The sequence below is a fragment of the Balaenoptera acutorostrata genome, chromosome 2 (assembly GCF_949987535.1).
Source record: "Balaenoptera acutorostrata chromosome 2, mBalAcu1.1, whole genome shotgun sequence".
In the NCBI taxonomy this organism is placed as follows: domain Eukaryota; kingdom Metazoa; phylum Chordata; class Mammalia; order Artiodactyla; family Balaenopteridae; genus Balaenoptera; species Balaenoptera acutorostrata.
This window is the reverse complement of record NC_080065.1, coordinates 158184190-158207903: the sequence shown is the minus strand read 5'-3', so window position 1 is coordinate 158207903 and position 23714 is coordinate 158184190. Positions and strand designations below refer to the sequence as shown.

At 51.2% G+C, this 23714-nt stretch overlaps 1 protein-coding gene across 1 annotated transcript; it reads right to left on the bottom strand.

The window, feature by feature from the left end:
- Window positions 1–449: 449 nt before the first annotated feature.
- ERGIC1 (endoplasmic reticulum-golgi intermediate compartment 1) lies at window positions 450–20798 on the bottom strand. Its single transcript, XM_057541138.1, has 4 exons — window positions 20531–20798; window positions 15898–15998; window positions 13255–13377; window positions 450–2370 (listed from the first exon to the last, which is right to left on the bottom strand). Exons 1-4 carry the CDS (start codon window positions 20781–20783, stop codon window positions 2263–2265), a joined length of 585 nt encoding a protein of 194 aa, XP_057397121.1. The 5' UTR covers window positions 20784–20798; the 3' UTR covers window positions 450–2262.
- Between the last annotated feature and the right edge of the window lie 2916 nt (window positions 20799–23714).

Below are 23714 nucleotides of genomic sequence, written 5' to 3'. Positions count from 1 at the left end.
TATTTGGAAATACCTATACGGAACAACTACCATTTTTGAAAATTTACTATGTATCACTTTCCTGCATACATGAGCTTGTTCTGATCCAGTATAACTTACTGGCACCCATTATAGATTTAATTTCTGCAACAGCACCATGAGGTTAAGGACCTGGCCTGAGGCTACACAACTGGAAAGCGAGCAGATCAAGTTAACACAAGGTTGTAAATCAACTATACTTCAATAAAATAAATTAAATTAAAAAGAAAAAAGCAAGCAGCAGATCAGGGGACATTCTGTAGGGATTCAATAAAGGAAGGACTGAATCCAAGGGGTCCTGACTTTCTGATCATGCTCACAGATCTTCTCCACATTTCCCAGTTTCTCTTCTCTAGAATGAAATTCTGTTCTGTGATCCCAGCCTCCGGGCTACCCAGCCACAATCAAGTCGAAAGCAACACACAGCAATATTTCTGAAAATCAGCCTTTTAATCTATTTGAACCCAATGAGTGGAGAAAGAACTAAAACATTTTTTTCCCTTGAGATTTTGTTTATAAGAATAATGGGTCAGAGGTGTCTCTTCCATAGGAAACTGACATCCCCTATGTCCTCAAGAGTTGGTTTTTTTTTTAAATGCATAAACGTGGGATTTCAATTCACTTGCATGCCACACATTTCCCCACCCTGCCCTGCCCACCCTTTACAGGCACACGTATTCACACACCCAAGGGGCTCCTTTCTGTAACTGGGGAAGAGAATGCAAAAAAAAAAAAAAAAAATCCATCTGAGTGGCCACAGATACCAGAAATAACCAAATGCAGTTTACACTCACATTCGTCAACTCATATGCAAAAGGAGAAGCTTTTCTAATTGGAATCTAGAGTCAAAAATTACAAACGGCAGAGACTTGAACCATCCACAGAGATAATTTAAAAACGTCTTCCACTCCCCTTAATTACACTCCCCTTAATTACAAAAGTATGCAAACAATCTTGATATAAATGGAAAACAGGTGGGCGACTCTCTCCCTGGAAAGGGGGGGGCATACCTAAAATTCCCTGGGTGTAATTCATGCCTGGACCATTGCCTCTCCCTTTCAGGACTAAGGGGGAAGGATGGGGGGAAGCAGTGGGGTAGGGACCCACCCAAGAGCAAGTGAGGAAACAGTGGAGCCGCCCCAGGAACAGGACCGAGTTAGTGTGTGGCCAGCCAGTGAGGAGCTTGGTGGGGCAAGTGGGCCACAACTGGGTTGCAGAGAGGTCCAAGCGCTATGCACCCTTGGGAGCCCCGAGGGTGGACATGCTAAGATGGGAGAAGGGCTGGTCTGCTTTGCTTCCCCCACCTAAGGCCTTGGGACCGACAGCAAGCCGCCTGGGAGAGGCTGAGACATGATTATTTTAGGGTCGCGGAAAAGGATGCTTCCCATCTGGACATAAGTGCACAAACCATGTCTGGCTCTCCAAGGATGACTTCCCAGTCACAGCCAGCCCCTCCACCAAGCCACGCTGTGGCCACACAGCACGGGGGCTGAGGCACATTGGCAGGGGGTTCAGAGGAACAATGAAGAGAGAGAGGAAGGGGAACTCGCCACGCACCCAAGGACCAGTGGGCAGACTTGAGTCTACACAGCTGCTGCCCAACAACTGGGCATCTGCTTCTGGGGAAGAAAAGAAAGGGGTGGGGGTGAGGGCCTTGAGGCCTGGGCTCTAGGTCGGGCAGGAAGGGATGGAGAAACAAGGGCTCCATCTACAGGGCCACGTGTCAGGGGCTTGCCTGGGAAGTACCATTCTTTGTTGAAGGCACCAGGTGGGAGGTACCTTTGGGCAGCCTGGTCCAAAGCCCAGAGCCCAGGTCTGCAGGCTGGCTGCCCAGGGGAGAAACCAAGTGATTAGTGGGACCAAACGGTGGGGAGCTCTGAGAGATTGTCAAAGCCTGGCTGAGAACTGGTCAAGATGGATTCTGAGCTGCTCGCCCAACAGGGAAAGGACTACAGTTTTCCCAGGAGTGGTCTCCAGCATCCCCGAACCTTCCCTGCCTGACTCTGGTCTTGGGGCTCCTCAGGGAAAGAAAGGGGCACCCAGACTTCAGGCAGTGTAATTCATCTACAGTTAAACATGGGGAAAAGAGGTAGCTGCGAACCCGTGAGCCACCCCCTCCCTCCCCTCACCCCCACTTTGGGACGCAGCCAGATCCTGGGCCAGATAGAAGGCAGGAGGAGACGGGGCGCTGGAGACAGGGCTGGCGGTCTCCCTGGGTCCTCGGCCATCGGGCCAGGCGGGTCGTCAATGCATCTTGCCCAGCTGGATCTTCTTCCAGGCCTCCGAGGCTGTGAAGATACACGAGTCCAGAATGCCAGCAACAGTGAAGGTCCCGCCGATGATGGCACAGATCTGAAAGGGGTGAGGGGAGGTCAGAGGTCAGCACTGGAGGGAGCACCAGGCCAGACCCCTCCCAAATCACGAGATGATGAGCTCAGCAAGTGCAGACGCTCTGCCCCATTAGGCCCACCACGTGGTAACCAACGGGGGCTGGAACATACTCAGGGCTCAAACACTCCACTTGTTGGTTGATGAATGAAATAATAATAAAAGTAACCATTAACAGCTCCTTTCATTCCCATATTAACCTTCTGAAAGGAGGGGGATTATGAGACCCATTTCAGAGGTGAGGAAACTGAGGCTTAAATAGGTAACTACGTTCACATAATAAGTAGCAGAGCTGTGACTTGAACTTGGGCATGTCTTTGATTCTGGAGCCTGTGGTCTTAACTTCTACTCTAAATTTATCAGATATTTACAATCCCATTTGCAGATGAAGGAACGGAAGTTTAGAAAGGCAGGGCCACTGGCCCAAGGTCATACAGTCAAGAAGTGGCAAAACTGGGGACTTGAACCTGGGTCTGACAGGTCCAGGCCCAGTGCTGCCAGTGACTGAGTAACATCTGGGGTGGGCTGAATAGGCAGCACTGGCCTGGATGGGCCGGAGTGAGAAACCAATCTCCTCTCACCCTCAGAAGCTTGTACTATATCAGTGGGACGGGTAGTAATCAAATCATCTTACCGATAAATGCAAAATTACAACCAAGGCAAGTGCTACAGAGAAGAGAGGGGCCTATGTTGCTACCAGAAATCTTGTATCGGGGCACAGTTTCTTACAGCACTATTTACTTTTGGGACCAGATAATTCTTTGTTGTCGGGACTGTCCTGTACTTTGAAGGACGGTGAGCAGCATCCTGGGCCCCCACCCATGAGATGCCAGTACTACCTTCTCTTCCCTGCTGTGACCACCAAAATGTCACATTGTCTCCAAACACTGTCAGATGTCCCCTGGAGGTCAAAACTGCCCGATTAAGAACTGCTGTCGTCCGGGGATGGTCATGAATGTCACCTGTATGCCTGTACTTCCTCACTTCCTGTCACATAATAAAATAAGAACTACAACAAAAGAGACAGCACTTACACAGCACCTTTCTGTGCCAGGCACGCTTTGAAATGCTCATGCCTCCCACCTCACTGAATCCCCAGGCCAACCCTAGGAGGGAGGTACTATTCTTATAACTATATTACATCCAGGGAAACTGAGGCACAGGGACACTCAGTCACTCGTCCAACGCCACGGTAATTAGTGGCTGAACTGGAGTTCAAAACTCTCAACATGGCCCTTTGCTGCTTCCCAGGCATGAAACAGCCCACCTAACGAATTATTTACTTTGTTTTGAAGTTGTCAGCACTCCACTTGTGATGCGTCAACATAATGCTATGTTTTCCTCAAAATTTTCTGGCCTACCTATGAGTTGCTTTCTGGTACCATCAAAGAACTAAAGTGCATAAAAGGTTTGCAAGGAAACTTTAAATGTACTTTTTCCCCTAAAGACACACTTTATGTCGTTCATGAAAACCAATACCACCCACTGGAGGAAGGCACCTCTTCTCTCATGTACCCATGGGCCCAGAGAGGGAAGTAGTCTGTCCAAGGTCACACAGCAAGTGTGGGGCAGAGCCAAGTCTGTCTGCCCCCAGAGCTCTCACTCTTTCTCCCTTGCCACATTTAAGGGGCACTTAAATGACCACAGGTCTCAGAAGAAGCCAATCTGGGCAGCCCCGGAGGGCCCCTGAGGCCGCCCTGGAGGTCCCATCGGAGGACTCTGGGAGACAGCAGTGTCATACTGGGTCCTCTGGTGCCAAGCGGAACAGGCCAGGAGACACAGCAGAGGCAAGAGGGAAGTGTGAATCGAACCGGCGTTTATTTTTAAAATTATATTTCCAAGAGATGAGCTAAGCGGAGGCCTGTGAGGCCCCAGACAGACAGAGCAGGTCTGTACAGATAGGCTGTAAGTAGAGCAGCTGGCATTCCAGTAATAACAGCCCAAGAAACCGGAGCAACCCCCCAGGGAGAGAGGAGGATGGGGGGCACTGGGGGGATTATTATGAAGTGTTTTCAGTGGGCAAGGCCTCTCCCCGCCAGCCTCAGAGCATGACGCAGGGCCACTTTTCAAGGAGGATGACGGCAGGGGAGCGGGGTTATTTTGGTAGAGTGGATCAGATGATGGGCGATTTTATACCGCAAAATGCTTTTAGAGCTTGGATCAGAGGATAGGAAAATGTGACTTAAGTGCAATGGAGCAAATAATAAAAAAATAAAAAATAACCACACACACACATATCTATATTCATCTACCCGCTTTGGAACCTGCGTGTGCCTATGATTCACATACACCTGGCACCCAAACTGAAGCCTCCGTTCACCGGGCAGGCCTGGAACAGAAGGAGACGCAACACATTCATTGAGGTACATGAGAAAACACGGAGCTGTGGGGAAACTGAGGCCCTGGGAGCATGCAAGCCGCCAGGCAGCTGACCCTGTCTGAGTTACTTACAGGGTGCCTAAGGCTAAGGGGCTCTTCAGGAAGCTACTGTGTGTGTCTACTGACATCACCCAATGCAGCTGCATGTCCCCCATTATTCTACATCTATTCAAGGTGCTGGTCACCGGTCAATGGAGGAGGAGGAATTCTGGCATATTCAGTGGGGCAGCGGGGGACTCCTCAAAAGCTGAGAGCAATTGAGCAGCCCACCTGATGCTGCCACGGCCCCCTGCTTTCATTATTTTGCCTTTGGCCTGCCTGACCTGCTCACATCCGCAGGTGGTGACTGGGGTGAGGTGAAGCAGGGGTCGTGAGGAGAGGGTCCTGGGGTGCTCCCAGGCTGTGGCGTGCCCTGGATTTTGACAGATGGTAGCCACAGAAACCCCCAGCACCAGGAGGCTGCCACATCTGGACTCATCCCAGGTGGTCAGTCGTGGCCGTCCCTTATCCCGAGAAGGTCACGGTTCCTACATTCTGAAATGCAGGGAAATAAATGTAGCCACGAGGCTGCACCAGAGGGTATGTCTCTTGTCTTTGGACTCAGGCTCTACCTTGGTGGTGGCAAGATCACAGGCTTCACCATTATTTGGCTGATGGGGGGGGCGGGGGGAAATGACCAACCACAGATGCTAGGAGGCTGATAGGGATCTTGAGAAGAGATAAAGAAAGGCGTGGTAGAAGGGAGGACGGTGACTTGGCATCTCCCTGGCCTGGGAGGATAGGGCCCAAGATGAATATAAATGAACAAAAAGGAAAACGAGGCAAATCATACCCACGACACTTAGTTCCCTTGCGTGCTGCTCTGCATGCAGAAGAGCCAGGAGAACCGGGCCTCCATGGTGTGCAGAGGCCGGGAGGCGTGAACCTCCTCAGGGTACACGGCCAAGGTGGGGTGTGAGGACTGGGGAGCCCACAGTGGCCTTCCAGCCTGTGGCATCAGAAAGAGCTTGGAATTCAGAAGCCGAGTCGTGGCTGTCGCTTTCTAACTCTGGACTTGGGAGAGCCTTCCTGGGCCTCAGTTATTTGATCTGCAAAATGGGAAAACTGTCCCTACTTTGCCAACTGTCATACTGCAGGCAATGCCTCCGGAGTGCCTAGCACTTAGTAGGTGCTCAGTAAATGGTACCTAATCTCATCTTCCAGGTGACTGGAAGGCTCCAACCTTCTTGCTAAGAGCTGAGATTTTCTAAACCTCTCTGAGACCCACTCTAAGAAGAACAATGGGTAAAATCTCACTTATTCCCCAGAGCAGGCCTCTGGGTCTCAATTTCCATTCTCTACCTGGCTCTTTAAGCAGAGGACAAGCCATTCATGGAAGGACAGGATGGCAAGGGTGTCCCAGGCATCACAGGCAGATTCTTTACAGCTGCTCAGGTCCCAAGCCCTCCGAGGGCCCATTCTACAGAGGGAGTAGCTGAGTGCCAGACGGATGGGTTTGTCATGAAGAACATCCCTGGGGGCAAAGCACCTCAGGCCAGAGGTTGTTTCCAGTCTTCGGCCAGGCAGGGAGCGACCCCTCACCCCCAGTCCCCTACCCCAACCCTACTGCTTAAAGCTCTCTTTCCCGACTGCCCCAGGGAGAGAAGAAAGCAGAAGAGCCCGACCCACAGCAGGCTCAGGACATGTTCATTGAGTAAAGGAGTGTGTGTGTGCGTGAGTGAGTGGGAAAGAACCGATAAAAGAGTCGGTGAGGGAGTGAGGGAGTGAATGAATGAACGAACGTCTTAGAAAAGGAGTAGAATTCCACGCCCCAGGCAGGGGGCAAAGGTGACTCACACAAGGGGTGTCAGCCCGGGAGCTGGGGGTGTGGAGGAGACTCAGGATGTTGGACCCACTTCCATGGCTCCCTGAGCCTCAGTTTCCTAACTTTTACAGACGGGAAGGCTAATCCTCACCCCTCAGGACTGCCCTGGGATTGCCCGTGTTACACATACACCCTTGAATGCCTGTTCCCTTGGTCCCTCGCTGCTGCTACGCTCTTGCATCTCTCAGCTTTGAGGCAGGGGGACAACTTCCGGCGGAGAGGGTGGAGGACGGGAGAGCAGGGCCGCTGAGCCAGGAGGGGCCACCACAGCCGGGACCTGCAACCCTACTCTGGTCAGCAGCCCCAGCTCCAGAAAGGAAGACAAGGACCATTTGATATGCGGGACCCAGTGAGTCGGGGCGAAGCACATTACTTTGCTTTCATCAGAAGTCATCAATAATGCCCCTCTGTTCTTACGGCAAGGCTTCCTCCCCGCGGCTCCCCCAGCTTCCCGACCTTCCACTGTGGGGAGAATGAAGTCAGCTCGTCTACCTTGAAAGGAAGGTGTGTGTGTGTTCCCCTGACATTTTAATCATGGCTCTTGATTCCTTATAATATGGACAGGACAAGTTCCAACCACACCAGCTGGAGGGCTGAATCCCTCTGTGTTCCACCAGGCTCTGGAGTAAACATTCCTGGGGGCGGATACCAGCTCTGCGACCCTGGCCAGGAAAACCAGTTGACCTCTCAGAGCCTCAGTTTCTCTCATCTGTGAAATGGGGTTCACTGTGAGGCCCTGTCTAGCTACCTGATGTACCACCGTTAAGTGCCCGGGCGCTGCTTGCTCACTTTCCTTGTCCAGTCAGCCTTGCTTGAAAAGCTTGTGCAAAAGGCACAGCGTGAGGAAAAAAAGAATGAATCGGAGTCCCATCAGATGCCGGTGGCGGCAGACAGGCTGGAGCCTCGGATGAGAACACCAGGGCTGTGGCTGGGCAGAGGTGGAGGCTGTCATGGAAGGGAAGCTGATGACTGGGCCTGGGAGAGGTGGGGAGGTGGGGGGGAGAGGGTGTGGTGGTCTCCAGTCAGTGGTGTCACGCCTGCCAGACTGCCCACTTGCACCCTTTAGTCCAGGAGCCTGGGAGAGGGGGAGAGTGGAGGCTTTTCCCTGCCATTTTTACAGTGGCTGCAGCTGCAAAATACCCACCGCCCCCTCTGAAAAAACCACCTCAGTGCAGCACCTACTATGTGCCAGGCCTGAGATGGCACTTTCTTCTGCCTCCTCATTCATTCTTTGCAAGTAGTAGGGCAAATGGGGTGCGCTCCATTTCACAGGTGAGGAAAACAGGCTCAGAGAGGGACCCACTTGTCGAAGGTCACACAGCTACCAAGTAGGCAAGGGTGACGAGCATCCAGGTCTGGGAGGCTGCAAAGGGCCTGCTTTTTCCTGTTCCTTCACCCTGCTTCTCCCCCACCTGAAGGCTCCCCTCAGTTCCCATCTGCATGCCTGGAGGGCTTCTCTATACTTTGTTTTCTCTTACATATCAAATGTCCTAAAGGTAAGGGGTCTCCCTCAGGGAAGTTTATGAATTAAGACGCTGTGTGGCTGTAAAAATAAGTGTAGTTTATAAAATGGAGCCCATGCCTTTCTGATATTCCTTATTCGTCTCAGAACCTGCCCTAGAAAAGCAAGTACCAGGAGTTCCTGTTCCAACTGTGATATCGGTGTTCAGACTCAGTTGGAGCAATCAGTCCCTGGTACACAACCTTCTGAAAGAACTAGCTTTGCTCAAACGTCCAGAAGGACCAGAACGGAAGTGTTTTTTTTACATACACATTTCCAGGCCTGAATAACAGGGCTGCTAATTTGGGTTCTGTTCTGCTCCTCAGATAATAATAGAAATTGTCTTGTGGGGACCAGACCAAGGTGTACACCTTCCACGTGTCTGCTCACTGTTTCACACCCACTTATCACCTGCCCGGGCTATGCCAGGTCTGGAGAGCAGAGGTGACTGAGAGCCAGCCCTCCTTCCTGGAACTCTCAGTCCTGGGAAGAGAGACACACTGAGGAAAGCCCAAGTAGGAGAGAATGGAGGGTCTGAAGCGGCTGTTGTATCAGTCCAGCTACCAAGCTGGTCTTTTCCCAACTCACACAGTCTCAGACGTAAAACCTTCTCAGTTTTAAGTTTGTCTCCTCTCAGTTTTTTGTTTTTGTTTTTAACCATCCTATGTGCCCCCCACTCCACACACCTGCTGCCTTTTGTCAATGGACAATCTTTGCAGGTGTCCCAAACAGATGAGTGAAAGGTAATCAGATAAGGGCAGGAAAACCTGCGCACCACCAGCCAACCAGTCTTAGATGGACAGTTTGCTTTTTTTATGGCTTGCATGGGCATGACTGTGATTTTATCACACATGCTCATAATATTGCCTTGTTTCCTGCTATAATATTTCTTCTTGATTCCCAGGACAGAAGTCACTGTATCAAATGATCCTAGTGTCCTATCGAGGGCTCCATGGCTTCTGGGGGCTCTGTTGTTGGAACATCCTTGAGAGCCTTTGTTTTGGAAAATGAAGGCTCTCAAGCTGGTGATGGGAGGATATGGCAGAGGCAAGTCTGGGCGTCAAGTCTCAGCCTTGACTTTATTGGCTGTGAGATCTTGGAAGAGTTTCTTTACCTCTCTGGGCCTCAGTTAATTCATATCTAAAACAGGAATGATATCATCTACCTTGAAGAGTTCCTGGGAGGGTTAAAGGAGAGGACTGTAAAATTACCTGGCACCTAGTAGATGCTTAATAAGTGCAGCTATAGGATCACTTCTTTAAGCAGCTATCCCTTGTATATTTCTAAGCACCTACATCCAGGCCAAGTCCTGTGCTGGATGCTAGGGACACAGAGGTGAGTCAGGCCTGGAGCTCATCATAATCAGGCCTGGCAACTATGAGATGCAATCTAAACTTTGGGGGATTATTTCACTGGCAAGGAGCACCTCGAGGGCAGGGATGATGTCTAACTCAGCTAACCTTGTTATCCAACGGGGGCATGTCATCATAACCAGGTGCTACTTTTTTGTGGACAAAAACTGTCATGGCCATACTGACCCAGTTTGGTACTTGGTGACTTCTGGTTACTCCCCACAAATAGAATAAAACACACACAAGGAAAGTGATGTGACACCTCCAAAGCCACCCGATCTGTCACCACCACCCACTTGAAGGCCATCTCCAAAAAGGGGCTTCAGCAAGTGGCAGGGGTAGGGGACAAATGTGCATGTGTGGGAGGGGGCACTTTGAAAGGGATCCCTTTCATGGTGTTAAACACCATCTGTTTTATTCTCTCAGTGGTGGAATTTTCTGGAACAGCACAAAGTGGAGGTCTGAGCAAGGTGCCCTGGGTGTCCAGAGACAGGAGCCTGGGCAGCCTGCTGGAGGCTTCCAGGAGGAGGGCGTCCCCTCTGTTCAGGCAGGGCATGAAGAAAAGATCCTTTCCAGACCAGAAGAGCCTGGAAGGGGCAACCCTGACTAAGCCAGGTGCTTGTTACTTAGAATGCCTCTCCCCTCCACACCCACTCCCCCGCCCCTGGCTGCACCCACCCCTCATTCCAGCCCACCCACAGCTGCCGCGCAGCCCTGCGGCCGCCACATGACGACATCCTGGCCTAAGCCCCCTCTCCAGCAGCCCCTCTGAGGAGCTATTTGCAGAGGCCCCCAATGCACACAAGTGTTCGATTTCATAAAGAGAGAAAGAGAAGTCACAGCAGGTGCCTCCACTTCCATCCCACCTCCACCCTGCCCGGCGAGGGCTCCCGGGGGTCTTTGTGCTTGTGTGTCTGCGTGCAAGCGTCATCCCCACATCTGCCGCCCTGTGACAGAGGCCTCTGAAGCTCCACAATGACGCCATCTGCCAGGGACAGCCGGCTGGCTCACTCTGGGCTGACCCCACGGTTGTCGTGGCAACCAAAATGGCAGCATGGGGCCTTCAGAAAAACCACCAGGCTAATGATGTCAGGAGGTTCCCCGCAGCACGGCCCCCACTCAGGTGGAGGTGGGCAGGGCTGGGGTGGAGGAGGGGCTGGTGGCCAAAGGGAGGAGGAGAAGGCCTCTGGGTGATGCAGGACGGGCTCTTCCCCTGGGATTTTTGGGACCTCCAGCTCTCAGAATTCCTTCCCCATGGAAAGAAGCCACATGGCCTTCACAAGACACGCTATGTTGGGCACCCTGGCATGTACTATTCCCTTTGCTAAGACCCTCTCTTCCTCACTCACCAATCTAAAAAACGTCTCCTCACCCTTCAAGACCCATCTTGGGGTTTCCTTCTCTGAACTTTCCAAACAGAAGGGAGTCTGCCACTGGGGTACCTGGTGCACAGCTCCATCGGAGCCCCTGCTGGATGGGACTGCAGTTCTGTGTGCTCGCCCATCTCCCCCACCAGCTGCGGAGCAGCTTAAGAGCAGGGATTGCATCTAACTTGCTATCCCTGCTGCAAAGCACAGGGCCTGGCGCATGGTAAAGTTTAGCAAACATTTAGCAAATAAATGAAGTCGCTTCATTTCTCAGCCACTTGCCAAGGGATCTCAACACTCAGCGCCTCAGCTGTCTGGAACGCAGGGGAAACAGGAAGGGGGCCATGAAGATCCTTCCCGACCCTATAGTGAGGTGTGGGCACAGGGGTTTCTCTGCCACCATCAAGGCCGCAGACCCCAGGGCCTCTGAGATGCAGACCACGCCCACACAGGGGTGCCTCCTTGTGTCTTCGCTTCTGTCCAATTTTGGGTATGCAGTAAGAGTACTGGCTGAGAATCAGCGCCAAGACCCACTTAGCGTGCTACCCTGTGGGGCCTTGGGTAGAATCACTTGCTCACAGATTCCCTGATTTGGAGCCAAAGGGTTAGTATGTATCCCTCCAAAGTGGCTGACCCCATTTACACCAGAGTGTGTACACAGGTCCCCTTGCTTTGCATCCTCCCAATCTTTACGGTGGCAGGTCTTTAAGTTCTGCCAGTCTGATAGGATTGAATTGGGTTGTTTTGAATCTCCTTCCTCCAATTTCTAGTAAACTTGGGCGTCTTTCCACTGCCAGTGTGGTCTCTTCTGTCAATGGTCAAGTCCTTACCTATCTTCTTTTTGGTCACTTTTTCTTACTGATTTGTAGACATTTTTTTTTTTTAATGTATAAATTCTGAAGCATACTTCTTCCTTATATGTGTGGCAAATATCTTCTCCCAATCTGTGTCTGGTGTTTTAGCTTTATGTTAGGTGCCCTTGGTCGATCAGAAGTTTCAAATTTTTATGGAGTCAGAGAACAGTAAAAGGCCATTTTGAGGCTCATATAAGCACCAAATTTTGACACCCTTTGTATCCACATGGCTTTCTATAATTTCAGAGCTTCCCTTTCGTAATCTGCTTTGAGTCCCACGAGGCCCTGGGAGGTAGGAAAAGTGGGGACTGTTATTCCTATTTCATCAATTTTAAGATGGAGACCTTGTAGTGGACATCTGGCCTTTTGGCCGCCTAGCATCCAGTCTTTCCTCTTCTGGTAACTGGTCTCTGATTTTTCTCTTGGGGAACCCCACCCCCTCGTAATTTTTGTCCTTGCAGTCTGGGTGGGGCTGGCCAACTGGAGCACACCATTCATTCTCCAGGCCACAAGGATAGCATGGGACCTGAGCCAGGCCAATGACAGTGCCATTCTATCCATAACTTGGGGTAGGATTACTGAGAAAGAGGTACTTTCTACTGGTAAATTTTATGTGAAAATGAAGACAGTACAGAGGAAAGCAGGATGAAGAGAGACCTATTCCAGACATTTGTACCTGGATCTAGCCATACCTGAAGCCCACTTATCCTTCAAGCCAGCTTGATGTGGGGTCCTGTCTCTTCTGTAACAGAGTCCTAATACAGACCTAGTCAGAGCAGGAAATGAAAGAGCCAAGACTGGACACCTAATTCTGAATCATTATTAAAAGTATGAAGAGGTAGAAAAGCAGTTTCTAAATCTAAGAGGGAGGGAAAATCACCTCATCTCTTCCACCTTCGCTGACTCTGGCTTACCGAATTTCTCCAGGCCTCTTGGTTGGAGCAGGGCACTGTGACCTGGCTGTTCTGACCCCAAGGACATTTTCAATGGGAAGCCAGGATAGTACTTGATAGAAATAGTCAGCATCAAAGAAAACTGACATCAGCTTGAAGCTGCCTCACAGAAGATTGGACTTGGTGGAGACAATGGCAAAAAAGAAAAAAGAGAACAGACAGGAAGGAAAGAAAGAAAAAAACCTGACAATATCAGCAGCTTGAGTTAGAAAATAGACATGGAAAAAAATGAGTGAAATCTTCACTGTAAAACTTACACAGAAAAGGATAAGCCCTGCTAAGAATAATTTCCATAAAAATAAAAAACTGGAGAAAATCAGGAACATCTAACTGAGCCATATAAAGATGGAATTGCTTAAGGAACGAAGTGATTGAGTGGCATTCCCCTCTGGAAAAGATTTTCTTGATGAAATGCCATCGATATTGATGTGCTTCTGATGACATTTCTAAACATCCTAGAGGTCCCAGCCTTGTGTGGACAGGCTGAGCCCCTAGCCCTGTGGGCTGCATCCTACTTCTTGGAGAACCGGTTGGGGTGCCAGGAGAAGGAGCTCACAGCAGGCACCCCGCCCACTCACCGTGGTGATGAACCTGTACAGAGGCTGCCGTCTCTCCGTGTACTTGACCGTGATGGGGCTTAGGTCATAGCGGAACCAGATGGCGGGGATGATGCGGCCAGTGTGGCTGTAGGCGACATACTCCTGGGGTGGAAGAAGAGCGAACAGGGGATGGGGATGTGAGACTCAGGCTCAAACCGTGTCGCATGGGGGATGGGGGAGGGTGGGTGGCAGAGGGTCCCCGGAAACCCACAGGAACAGGCTCTTCTCCCTCCCTCCCCCTGCAGAGCCAGGCTCCACGGACCCCTCCTCTCACACCCTTCCCCCAAGTAGCTCTGTCATCAGCATCTGGATGGCCACCATTCACTGGGAGCATTTGGACCATTTGGGCTGCTTGGAAATGGACTGCATGACCTTGGAAGCAGCACCAGAATCAAAATAGGAGAGCAGAGCTGTCAAAGGACAAGCGTGAGTGGGCTCAGTTTGAGTAAAGGCCTATTTCTCCCTTCAACTCCTGGGCCATGCAGAATCCATTTGTTTATTCAGTGATAGTTCACTGAGCACTTCTCCTGTGTGCTGGCCCCTTGCTGGTTGCTGGGGACCCTGAGGGGAGTACGCCCCGCCCCATCCCCAGAGGGACCCACAGTCTGGAGAAGGAGGCATGTAAAAATATGTGCAATACTGCAGCACCATGAACGAATGGCCCAATCTCCCCAGGGGTGTCTGGACAGTTGGGCGAGGAGGGGACAGTCCTCATGACATCCTGAGGGGGGTGTGTGTGTGAGAGAGAGAGAGATGTGGGGAGTAAGCTTCTTCAAAGAAGGAACACACAGAACTGGAAAGTCGGAGGGCACAGCCCCACCACAAGCCTTCCTCAGAAGGCACCGGCCGGGACTCCAAGGATGCCAAGGGGCTGAATTAACAGCGCATCCACTTCAGGATGCTGAAAACCTCTCGGTTAGTCTCATTTGTCCTCAGCAACTGGAGACCAAACTTTAGCCCCAACCCCAAATGCTAAGGCCCAAGCCCTGCAGCTTCTCCAAGGACAACCCTGAAACTTGCCTCCTCTGTTGGATTGCCACCGACCCCGACGGGCGCAGCCTCACGCGCTCACAGGGCAGGCCGGGGCTGAGGCCGCAGAGAGAGCTGAGCAAGCTGTCCTGGCTGCTGGGCCTTTGCCAAAGCCTCAAGGGAAGGAGCCTTGGGCAAAACAAGATCAGCTTTCTCCAGGGAGAGCTCATGGGGCAGGGTGACTCTCTGGGTCACAGCCCAGAGCTGAGGGACAGAGGAAAATAATAAAAAATAGCAGCAGTAGGTACCACTTGCCAAAGCCTTCTTTGTGGGTTCGGTGGTTTTAAAAACACTGCCTCATTTGACAGTGACCTTATGAGGTGGGCACCATCCCCGTTTTACAAATGAGTAAACTGAGGCACAGAGTGGTTATGTGACTCGTCCCAGGTGACAGAGCTAGTGAGTGACCGAGCCAGGTTTGAAACGGAAGTTTGCTCCACAGCCCACACTCTTTCTGTTCACACTGCTTCCACCTTCTCCCATCTGTCAGATGCTGTCAGCACTTGAGGGTTCCAGTGAGATGCCCGCCAAGAAACAGGACCCCTCTGCCTCGGAGAGTTACACCAGAGCATCAGTGCAGGTGGAGCAGAGTAGAGGGACCCCAAGTCACCCAAGAGAGAGTAGCTCCCAGCCTGGCAGACTCAGAGGCCCCTGGTTCAGACTGAATAGGTGATGTGATCAAGAGACCAGGTTTTGGAGCTGGAGGAGAAGCTGGTTCTAATCCCCATTCAGCCATGTTATAGCTCCAGGACCACCTCTCAGTGCCTCAGTGGCCAAATCCGTAAAATGGGGACAATAATAGTCCCAACGTCAGAGCTGTCTTGATGACTGAAGAAGATGGTGGAGGTAGAGAGCTTAGCATAATGTGCAGCCCATGGTAAGTAATCCATAAATGATAGCTACTACTCTTACTATTATTATTATTAGAGCCAAACAATATATCACCTTAAGGGGTCTGGGCAGTCCTGGAACAGAAAAAGAAGGAGAGTCCTGGTGTAAAGGGGTCTACTGGGGGTGCCTCAACCAATGGGCTTCAAGCATTCATGTCCCATGGCAGGGTCATCTCCGGGGAGACTGAGGCTGTCTTGGCTTGAAACCACTGTCTGTCACCCCATTCTGCTGGCTCTGACTGTGCTTTGCTTCCCACCAAGGCCTCCCTGCTTCTCCATGAATTTGAGTATTGGGGTCCTGGGACATACCTGTTAACCAACAGCCATCTGGTGTAATTCCAGAGCCTCATGATTCTGGATAACGAGCTTGTGCCCCACGAACCAGAGCATCTGTTGTGTGCTAACCAATCAGGGTCCTGTGCCTGAATGACCAGGGCCAGATACAGGGCGGTGGAGATGTCTGCAAGCCCTAGACCTTTGGGACAGGCCACCTGCCTGCTCTTTCTCCAACAGATCACACCCTATGTCCCGGTTCGATTTTGTCCCCTTGACTCTGAGACTGGGCTCCCATCTTTACCCAGGGTAGATCACCCCTCCAGGAAAGGCCTGTTGAAGGGAATCAGAGGAGATCGAGCCCAGACACTTGTCACCTCGGCTCTCAGCCAGCAGAGGGCGCGATTGCACGCAGCTGCCACCCGTGTACCTTGTTGGCCACCGTGTACTGATAAGAGTACCGCTGCTTGCCACTCTTGTCCTCGTAAACCGTGGGCACGATCTTCAAGATGTAGTCGTGGGAGGCGAGGGCTGCGGGAAGGACACAGCAGCATGAGGCAGGAGGACGGGTACTGCCCGGCCGGCAGCTCGTTTCAACCCTAAACCTGCTTGGCATTGAGGGGGGTGGAGAGGTACTCAGTCTGCACAATTTCACCACCAAACGACCCCTCTTCATTTCTCCCTTTGGGCACCAGGAATTGAAAGACTCCATCGGTCAGGATCTTTACTCCTGCGCTGTATACAATGTTAAATTCTAGTAACAACCCTAATGTCCATCAACAGGGCAGCTGTTGAGGAGTGGGTGTGGAAGGGGCCACTCTCCAAGTGGGTATCACTGAGTGAAAAGAACTAAGTTATGGACCAGGGTGAATAACATGTTTCCATGTATTGGGGGCAGGGAAGACTCACTCCTCTACATGCGTGAAGAATGTAAGAAGAATTTTCTGAAAAGATGCCCAAGAAACTATTAGCAGCTTTAGCCTCTGGTGGGGGGTGGGATAGGAGGCAGGATTTGATAAAGGTCACATTTTACTGTGCACCCTCTCATCCTGTTTGAATATTGTTACTTTTGGAAAAAAAACTGGGTTCAAGTTTTAAAAAAGAATCCACCCACCAGAAAAACTGCACCTATCTATAATGACTGATTAATTTCTTTCCCTATTTTCAATTAATGGGAGATTAGTTCTTCCTCCACCTGGTCCTGTCATATTCCACTGTAACTCTTACCCCTTTCCCACTGGATAGGGGAGACTGCGGAGGGCAGGGACTGAGCCTTACTCATCTCTGTGTCCCTAGAACCCTGCACAAGGCCTGGTACAAAGTGGACAGTGGCAAATGCTTATTGAATGAATGAATGGATGGAGGGCTGACTGGACAGAGGCATGAATAGAAGAACAGATGAATCAGCTTCTGATAAGCATGAGGTAACCGGAATCAAACACTAGGCTGATAGAATGCTGGCCCAAAGTTGCTAAATAGCATCCCGGGAAAGGTGATATTCCCTTGGGCCTTCTGGGATGCTGGGAGAAGCTCACAGACCCCTCTATTGCTGCCTTCTAGAATCTCGGGTCAGGGACCACGCAGCTAAAACAACACAGAAATTCAGGCTTGTGGGCTCTAATCCTGGTCTCCTGGCTGAGTCAGTCCTGAGTCCTTGGACTCATCTTCTGTGAAAGGGTAGGGGATGTAGATGGTGTTCACAGCCTCTTCCTGCCAACACTGCGTCTTGGTAAGGAAAGGGCGGTGTTTCTTGAACCCTCTTGTGACCTGACTCCTCTAAAAACCTGGGGAAAGTCCTGCAGCCTCAGGGCTAAGCCCATGAAGACCCCAACATCCCTCCGCTCAACCCCGCCGGTGCTCAGATTGTCAGGAGCACTAGGGCCACCCAGGATTTAAAAGGCAGACACCTGGGCCTCACCCCAAGGGTTCTGCTCAGTGGGTCTGGGGTGGGGCTCAGAATCTGCATTTTAAGCCAGGGGCGCAAAGACCACACTTGAAATACGGAGTTCCAAATGCCCATGGCCCTGCGTTAAAAACCTGAAGGAACGAGAGAGTGAATGCCTTATGAAAATCACACCTGTAATAGTTCTGTTCAAATTTGTAAAACACACAGATGATCGTAAAGAAAAAAAAAAAATATCACCCACAAAGCCACCCTCCACAGAAAATCGGAGATTCGCATTCTCATGTATACACTGCTAGACTTCTATTTATACTTATATTTCTATTTCCCTAAACATAAATATAAAATTGGATCATACTGAACCTTCTCCTGAGAACTGAACACCGCAGATGCTGTTTCAGGTCTAAGATACAGCATAAGGTCTACGGCATTGGTTTTATCCATCGCCGTATCCCCTTGCACAGTGCCTGGCACAGAGCAGGTGCTCAATAGCTGCTTGCTGCCTGAACACCAGTGAGGTTCTGACACATCACGGTCACTGCACTCATCCCCCAGCAAGGCCATGCACAGTGTGCTCTGCCAGGCCCCTGGGGCCAGACACTGACGCTGCGGCTCATTTTCACTCTTATAAACAATGACCTAAATGACCATTATTTCCCTAAATCCTTGCACACTCTCTTATTTGTTTCCTTAGCTTACTCTCCTCTAAGTAGAATTGATGACTCAAAGGCAATAACCAATTTTAAGGTCTTTGGTACAGTAGAGTCACTGCCAGTATCTTCAAACAGAGTGGTCTGTGCCTGGAAGAAAAACAGGTGTGTTGCTAGGCATGGGGGTTACTGTACAAAAGGTGGTCAGGGAGGGTCTCTCTGAGGTGGTGGCATTTGAGCTGAGACCTGAATGACAAGAAGCAGCCCCCCATGGGGGACCTGGGAGTAGAGGGACAAGTGGCTGGGACGGGGGTGGGGGGTGGGTACCGGGCTTGAGAGCTGAGGAAATGAGAGCCCGCTCTACCCCGGCTGTCTGGTGCATCTCATGCATCTCTCTTCCCACTGAAGCCAGCCTGAGATGGCTTTCGTCAGTAGCCCGGGAGCAGGAAAGGTTTTCTGCCCACACCCTCCATCAGCTTGCACACCCTGGGGCCTTCCTAGCTTGATCTTCTTCCAATATCAGGCAGCAGAGGTCCAGGCTAACTGCAAGCAGGTGGGGACAGGCCCCTTGGGACAACACGCTGCCCGCACGCAGAACCACGATGAACACCCCACCATACGAAGAATCGTCTCCCTCCAGTATAATCAGGCATCTGCGTGAAAACCAGGGGGCGCAGTTACACACTGACATGCTGTGGGAAGCAGCATGAGTGGGTATGGTCCCAGCTGGGAAGCAATACGGTAAATGTAAAGCAAGTCTTGTAAATATCAGAGGCGTTACTGCAATGGTGAAAAGGTAGAGACCACAGACGTTTTCCATGAAAAGACAGTGCCTTAAAGCACAGCAGAGCTGCTAGATGGGCAACCGTGCCTCCATTACCAGTGGAAAAACTGTACACGAATTGTGGTTATGATAATAACACCAGGCACAAAAATCAGAAGGTAAGCTGCTTGGAAAAAATGACTTCTGCTCACAGGCAAGGATTCCCAGGGACACGGAGAAATGAGAAGCTTGATTTGTTGGGGCAGGTCATGGAGGGTAGTTCTCTTTTGCTTGGATTATCCCAATTCCATTCCATGCTTAGGCTGGTAGAGAGTACAGGCACACCTCGTTTCATTGCTTCATTTTTTTTTTTTAACTTTTTTTTTGGGTTTGTTTATTTATTTGTTTGTTTATTTATTTATGGCTGTGTTGGGTCTTCGTTTCTGTGCGAGGGCTTTCTCTAGTTGTGGCAAGTGGGGGCCACTCTTCATCGCGCTGCGCGGGCCTCTCACTATCGCGGCCTCTCCTATTGAGGAGCACAGGCTCCAGACGCGCAGGCTCAGCAATTGTGGCTCACGGGTCCAGCCGCTCCGCGGCACGTGGGGTCCTCCCAGACCAGGGCTCGAACCCGTGTCCCCTGCATCGGCAGGCAGATTCTCAACCACTGCGCCACCAGGGAAGCCCCTCATTGCTTCACTTTATTGCCCGTCAAAGACACTGTGTTTTTTTGTTTTTTTTTTTTTTTTTACAAATTGAAGGTTTGTGGTAACCCTGTGTTGTCAGATGATGGTTAGCATTTTTTAGCAATAAAGTATTTTTAAATTAAGGTATTTACATTGTTTTTAAAGACATAATAATGCTACTGCACACTAAATAGACTTCAATGTAGTGTAAACATAAATTTCCTATGTACTGGGAAACCAAAAAATTCATGTGATTTGTTTTATTGCAATATTCACTTCACTGAGGTGGCCTGGAACTGATCCCATAATGTCTCCGAGGTCTGCCTGTGAATGTATTTTAAGAAATGACTAAGGACATATGGGTGAAAAGGTGAGCTTAGGTGAGGAAATAAGAAAAGTCTTGGTAACCTGTCCTACAGCACCCAGTGGGTGGATCCGCTTGAGCAGACAGACCTCCCAGGCCCGTTCTGTGCAAGGCCCCACGTGCGTCTGCACGGGTGTGTAGGTATGTGTGCTCTTCTGCAGGTCTGTAAAGACGCGGCACGCTCTTTAATCTGGGCCAAGGTGCCAGGGAGCCCAGCGGGGAGGAGGCTCAGGGAGGGGCCATTCGTAGGTGGGAGGGGCTGAAGCAGGAGGAGGAGGTGGGGTGGGGGGCAGCCCAGGTGGCCAGATCTGGCTGAGCCACCCACAGCCCTGTTCTCACGGTGCCACTTGGAGCCAGGACGAATTCTGGCTCCGTCACCACTCCCTGTGGGATCTAGGGTGATTATCTCAACTGACTACAATTATGTGGCAGTAATGATAATAGTCATGATAACATCCGGTATTCATGGAGCAGTGATGATGTGTCTAGGACTGCCACGACAAGTCACTTTTCTTCCCTCCTCTGTGAGGTGGGGATAGTTCCACTTCCTCACAGGCTCGCTGCGGGAATGAAGCATTAACAGCTTGGCTTACAGCGAGGGCTTGGTAAACGTTCCCTCCTTCTCCGCCCCGTTCCCTCCCTGCTGCACTGGGAATCTTGGGGCAGAAAGCTGTTCCCAGTGTGGGTATGGGGTACATACGGTTGGAGGTGAGTCTGTCTGCTCCCCCGAGAGCGTTGAAAGCTCCGTGGACGTTCTGGACCTGTGGAGAAGCACAGTGAGGGACTGACCCCAGGATGCTACCACCTCTAGGCTTGGTCCTGGCTGTGGGAGAATGGCCAGGTGCAACCTGGTCTAGGGACCTTACCCGTGTGTAAAACGGGCATCCCGCATGGTCTGTCTCGTAGAGAGGTTGTGGGGAGCAAGATACAGACGCGGCAGAGGCCCGACACATGGTAGGCACTAGTTTGCTTCCCGTCTTGAGCACTTACTATGAGACACTCAGTCCTGGGTACTTAGCGTCATCTCATTTAATGCCCCTAATGGTGGACCATGGGCCCATTTTACAGAAGAGCAAACCAAAGCTTGGAGAAGCACCAAAATTTGTCCAGCATCCCACAACTGCTAAGTGGCTGAATTGAACTCTGAATTCAGGTCTGTCTGACCTCAAGCCTACATGGAATGGCTCTTTCCATTAAGGCACACAGAAAACTCAAGCAAAGACAGAGCTGTGTCCCAGCATGCTCCTCCTGAGACCCCCACAGCCCTCTGAAAGAGGACCCAGGGCTGCTGGCCTCCGACCCTGCCTGCTGTGGGGAACATATAGCAGTTGTGAAGACACTCCTCCTCACGGCAGCCGGCCCAGCTGTGTCCCCCTGGCAGGGGCTGAAGGCCACGTTCCACCTCTCCTCTGAGGACAACGGGAAACCAGGTCAGCCTCAAGGAGAATCTAAAGCAGGACAAAGTATGCCCGATACATGGAGCACGTCATCATAGGCATGGTTAACAGGGGCTGCTGGGGTAGGCGTCCTGGAGGGCTTCCTGGGGGAAGTGACACTGACACCAAGATTTGTAGGAAAGTGGGAAGTTAATCACGCCAGCAGCTCATGCAAACACATGAGTCTGGAGACTGAGAAACAGAGCCCGTGTAGCCCTAGAGAGGAAGGGGGTGAGGAGTGGGAAGGGAAGAGGTCAGAGAGGTAGGAGGGGACAGGCTCCTGCAGCGAGGGCCACTCCAGGAACAGTGGGTGACCTGACCCTGATCCTGGTCTCAGGTCGCTGATTTTATCGAGCACTTAACAGAACTGCGCACTCTCAAGAAGCTCAAAGGAAAGCTTGTCCATTGCTGCCTCGGGATTGACTGTCTAAAGACTTGGTTTCTAACCCAAGAGGACAGTGGCTGTAGAGGCAAGAGTGCTAGAATAGTCCCTCACATCGTTGCATGTCAGGGTTTTATCTGACATTCATTTGTATGATTATTTGATTAATTTCTGTCCTCCCCTCTAGACTATACGATACTTCACGTGAGCAGGGACCACGCCCATCCTCACCAACATGTGCAAGGCCTGGCACATAGTAGGTGCTCAATAATTATTTGTTGAATGGATGATGGATGAATAGATAAATCCTCAGCTAAGTGTTCTACATCTTTAAAAAATCCTATTTCCGCCATAAGGGCCAAGCAGAAGGCTGTTACTGTCGTGTTCTTTAGCAGCAGACAGCAATGCAAGGCTGCCCCTGTCCCTCCCCTGTCCTTCCTCCCTTCTCCTCCTGTCCCCTGGCCTTGGCTGTAGCCTTTTCCTCACCGCAGCCTTGCCTCACGGCCAGTCTTCCACACGGCAGGTGGGTGCTCTTTCTATGACACCCACCTGCCTGGGTCAGCCCCCACCTTCCTAAACCTATTGTGGGTCTCTCGCTCCACCTAAAACTCTGCTCCCCCCTCCAGATGGACACTGCTGAGCCCTCTCTGCTGACTCTGAGGAGCCTCTGGCATCTCATGTAGAGAATATCATTCTGATGTCATGGACACTTGCTGATCCATTTTTTCTGAAAGTGACCTTTTCTGTGAAAATGACTGGTTGGATATGCCAGAGTGGGTTCTCTAGGAGAGGGGTGATATGCAAGACCGCCCTGTCCTGTGCTTGGCCAAATCCTTCTCACCCTTTAGCGCGTGGCTTAGATGTCACCTCCTCAGGGAAGCCCTCCCTGACCTCCCAGGCTTGGGGGTACCCCGCCCCCACCTCCACATCACTGTCCCGAATCCTACGCTTCTCTTGTCCCTTGTAACTACGTTTATTTACATTTAATCTCTTCTTCACTTGAGGGCAAGAATCCTGTATGGTTTATCCACCGTTGTTGCCCCAGAGCCTTGCACAGAGCCTGGCGCAGAGCAGAAATTTTGAGGGGGGTCTGATGAATCCATGAACCTATGAGGCACAGTCAAAGAAGACCCAGGGCCAGACACACCTGGTTTTCAAGCTATATGACTCTGGGCAAGTTACTGAACTTCTCTGACCCTGTTTCTTCCTCAGGAAAAATAAATGCCACCCAGCATCCTTCAGGGAGTTCTTGTGAGGGTTAAACAAAGGGTCATCTAAACACTGCTCTCTAGGTGAGAAAGTGCAGGCTTCAGTGCAGGCTGAAGACGTCAAAAGTTCCCATGAGGAAGGAGTGTGGATTCTGGTGGTGCTGCCAGTGAGATGCACGGCCCTGGGTCGTGACTCCGGTCTCAGTCTCCCCACGTGCACACTGGGGTTCACAGTGCCTACCTCCCCGGCTGTGTCGAGGATCTGCTGAGCTGGTGGGTTGCAAAGGCAGCTGGGGTGCTGTCCAGTGCTCATATATGGAGGGCCCTCGGCCCTCCACCTGCCTGTGGCTTGTCAGCTCCCATCCCACTGGGGTGGTAAGCACCCCACGTCTGTCTCCCCCATGGCCGTGTGAGCCGCTGTGGGCCGGCAGCATCTTACCCTGCAGGGCCTGGTGCAGAATGAGAGCACAGAGGACAACTACAATGGCCAGAGCTCATTTCACTGACCGGTTACTCTGTGCCAGGCAATTGTTCTAAGAACTTCACGTGCATTAACTCATTTTATCTTCACTACAATTCTACGAGGCAGGTACAATTGTTGTCCCCATTTTACAGATGAGATAACTGAGGCTTAGCAAGACTAAATAATTTCTCCAAGGTCAGACAACTAGTAAGTGGTGGAGCCAGGATTTGAACCCAGCAAGGCAGGCTGGGGAACCTCCACACAGCAGTCCCTTGGATGGAGAGGTGGGAGGTGTGCGTGTGAAGCTTGTGTGAATTCACCTGCAGGAAGTGAGTCCACAGTCCCAGGGCAGGCCGTGCTTCACTGAGTGTGTAGACAGCAAGTCTGGCCCAGGG

Bases quoted from the DNA above. Each gene is read 5' to 3' on its own strand.
- ERGIC1 (XM_057541138.1), bottom strand. From the start codon at position 20,783: ATGTGTCGGGCCTCTGCCGCGTCTGTATCTTGCTCCCCACAACCTCTC. The intron at 13,378-15,897 runs GTACACGGGTGG...CTTCCACCCCAG, and splicing joins AGTACACGGTGGCCAACAAG to GAGTATGTCGCCTACAGCCA. The intron at 2,371-13,254 runs GTGAGTGGGCGG...CACCCCTTTCAG, and splicing joins TGTACAGGTTCATCACCACG to ATCTGTGCCATCATCGGCGG.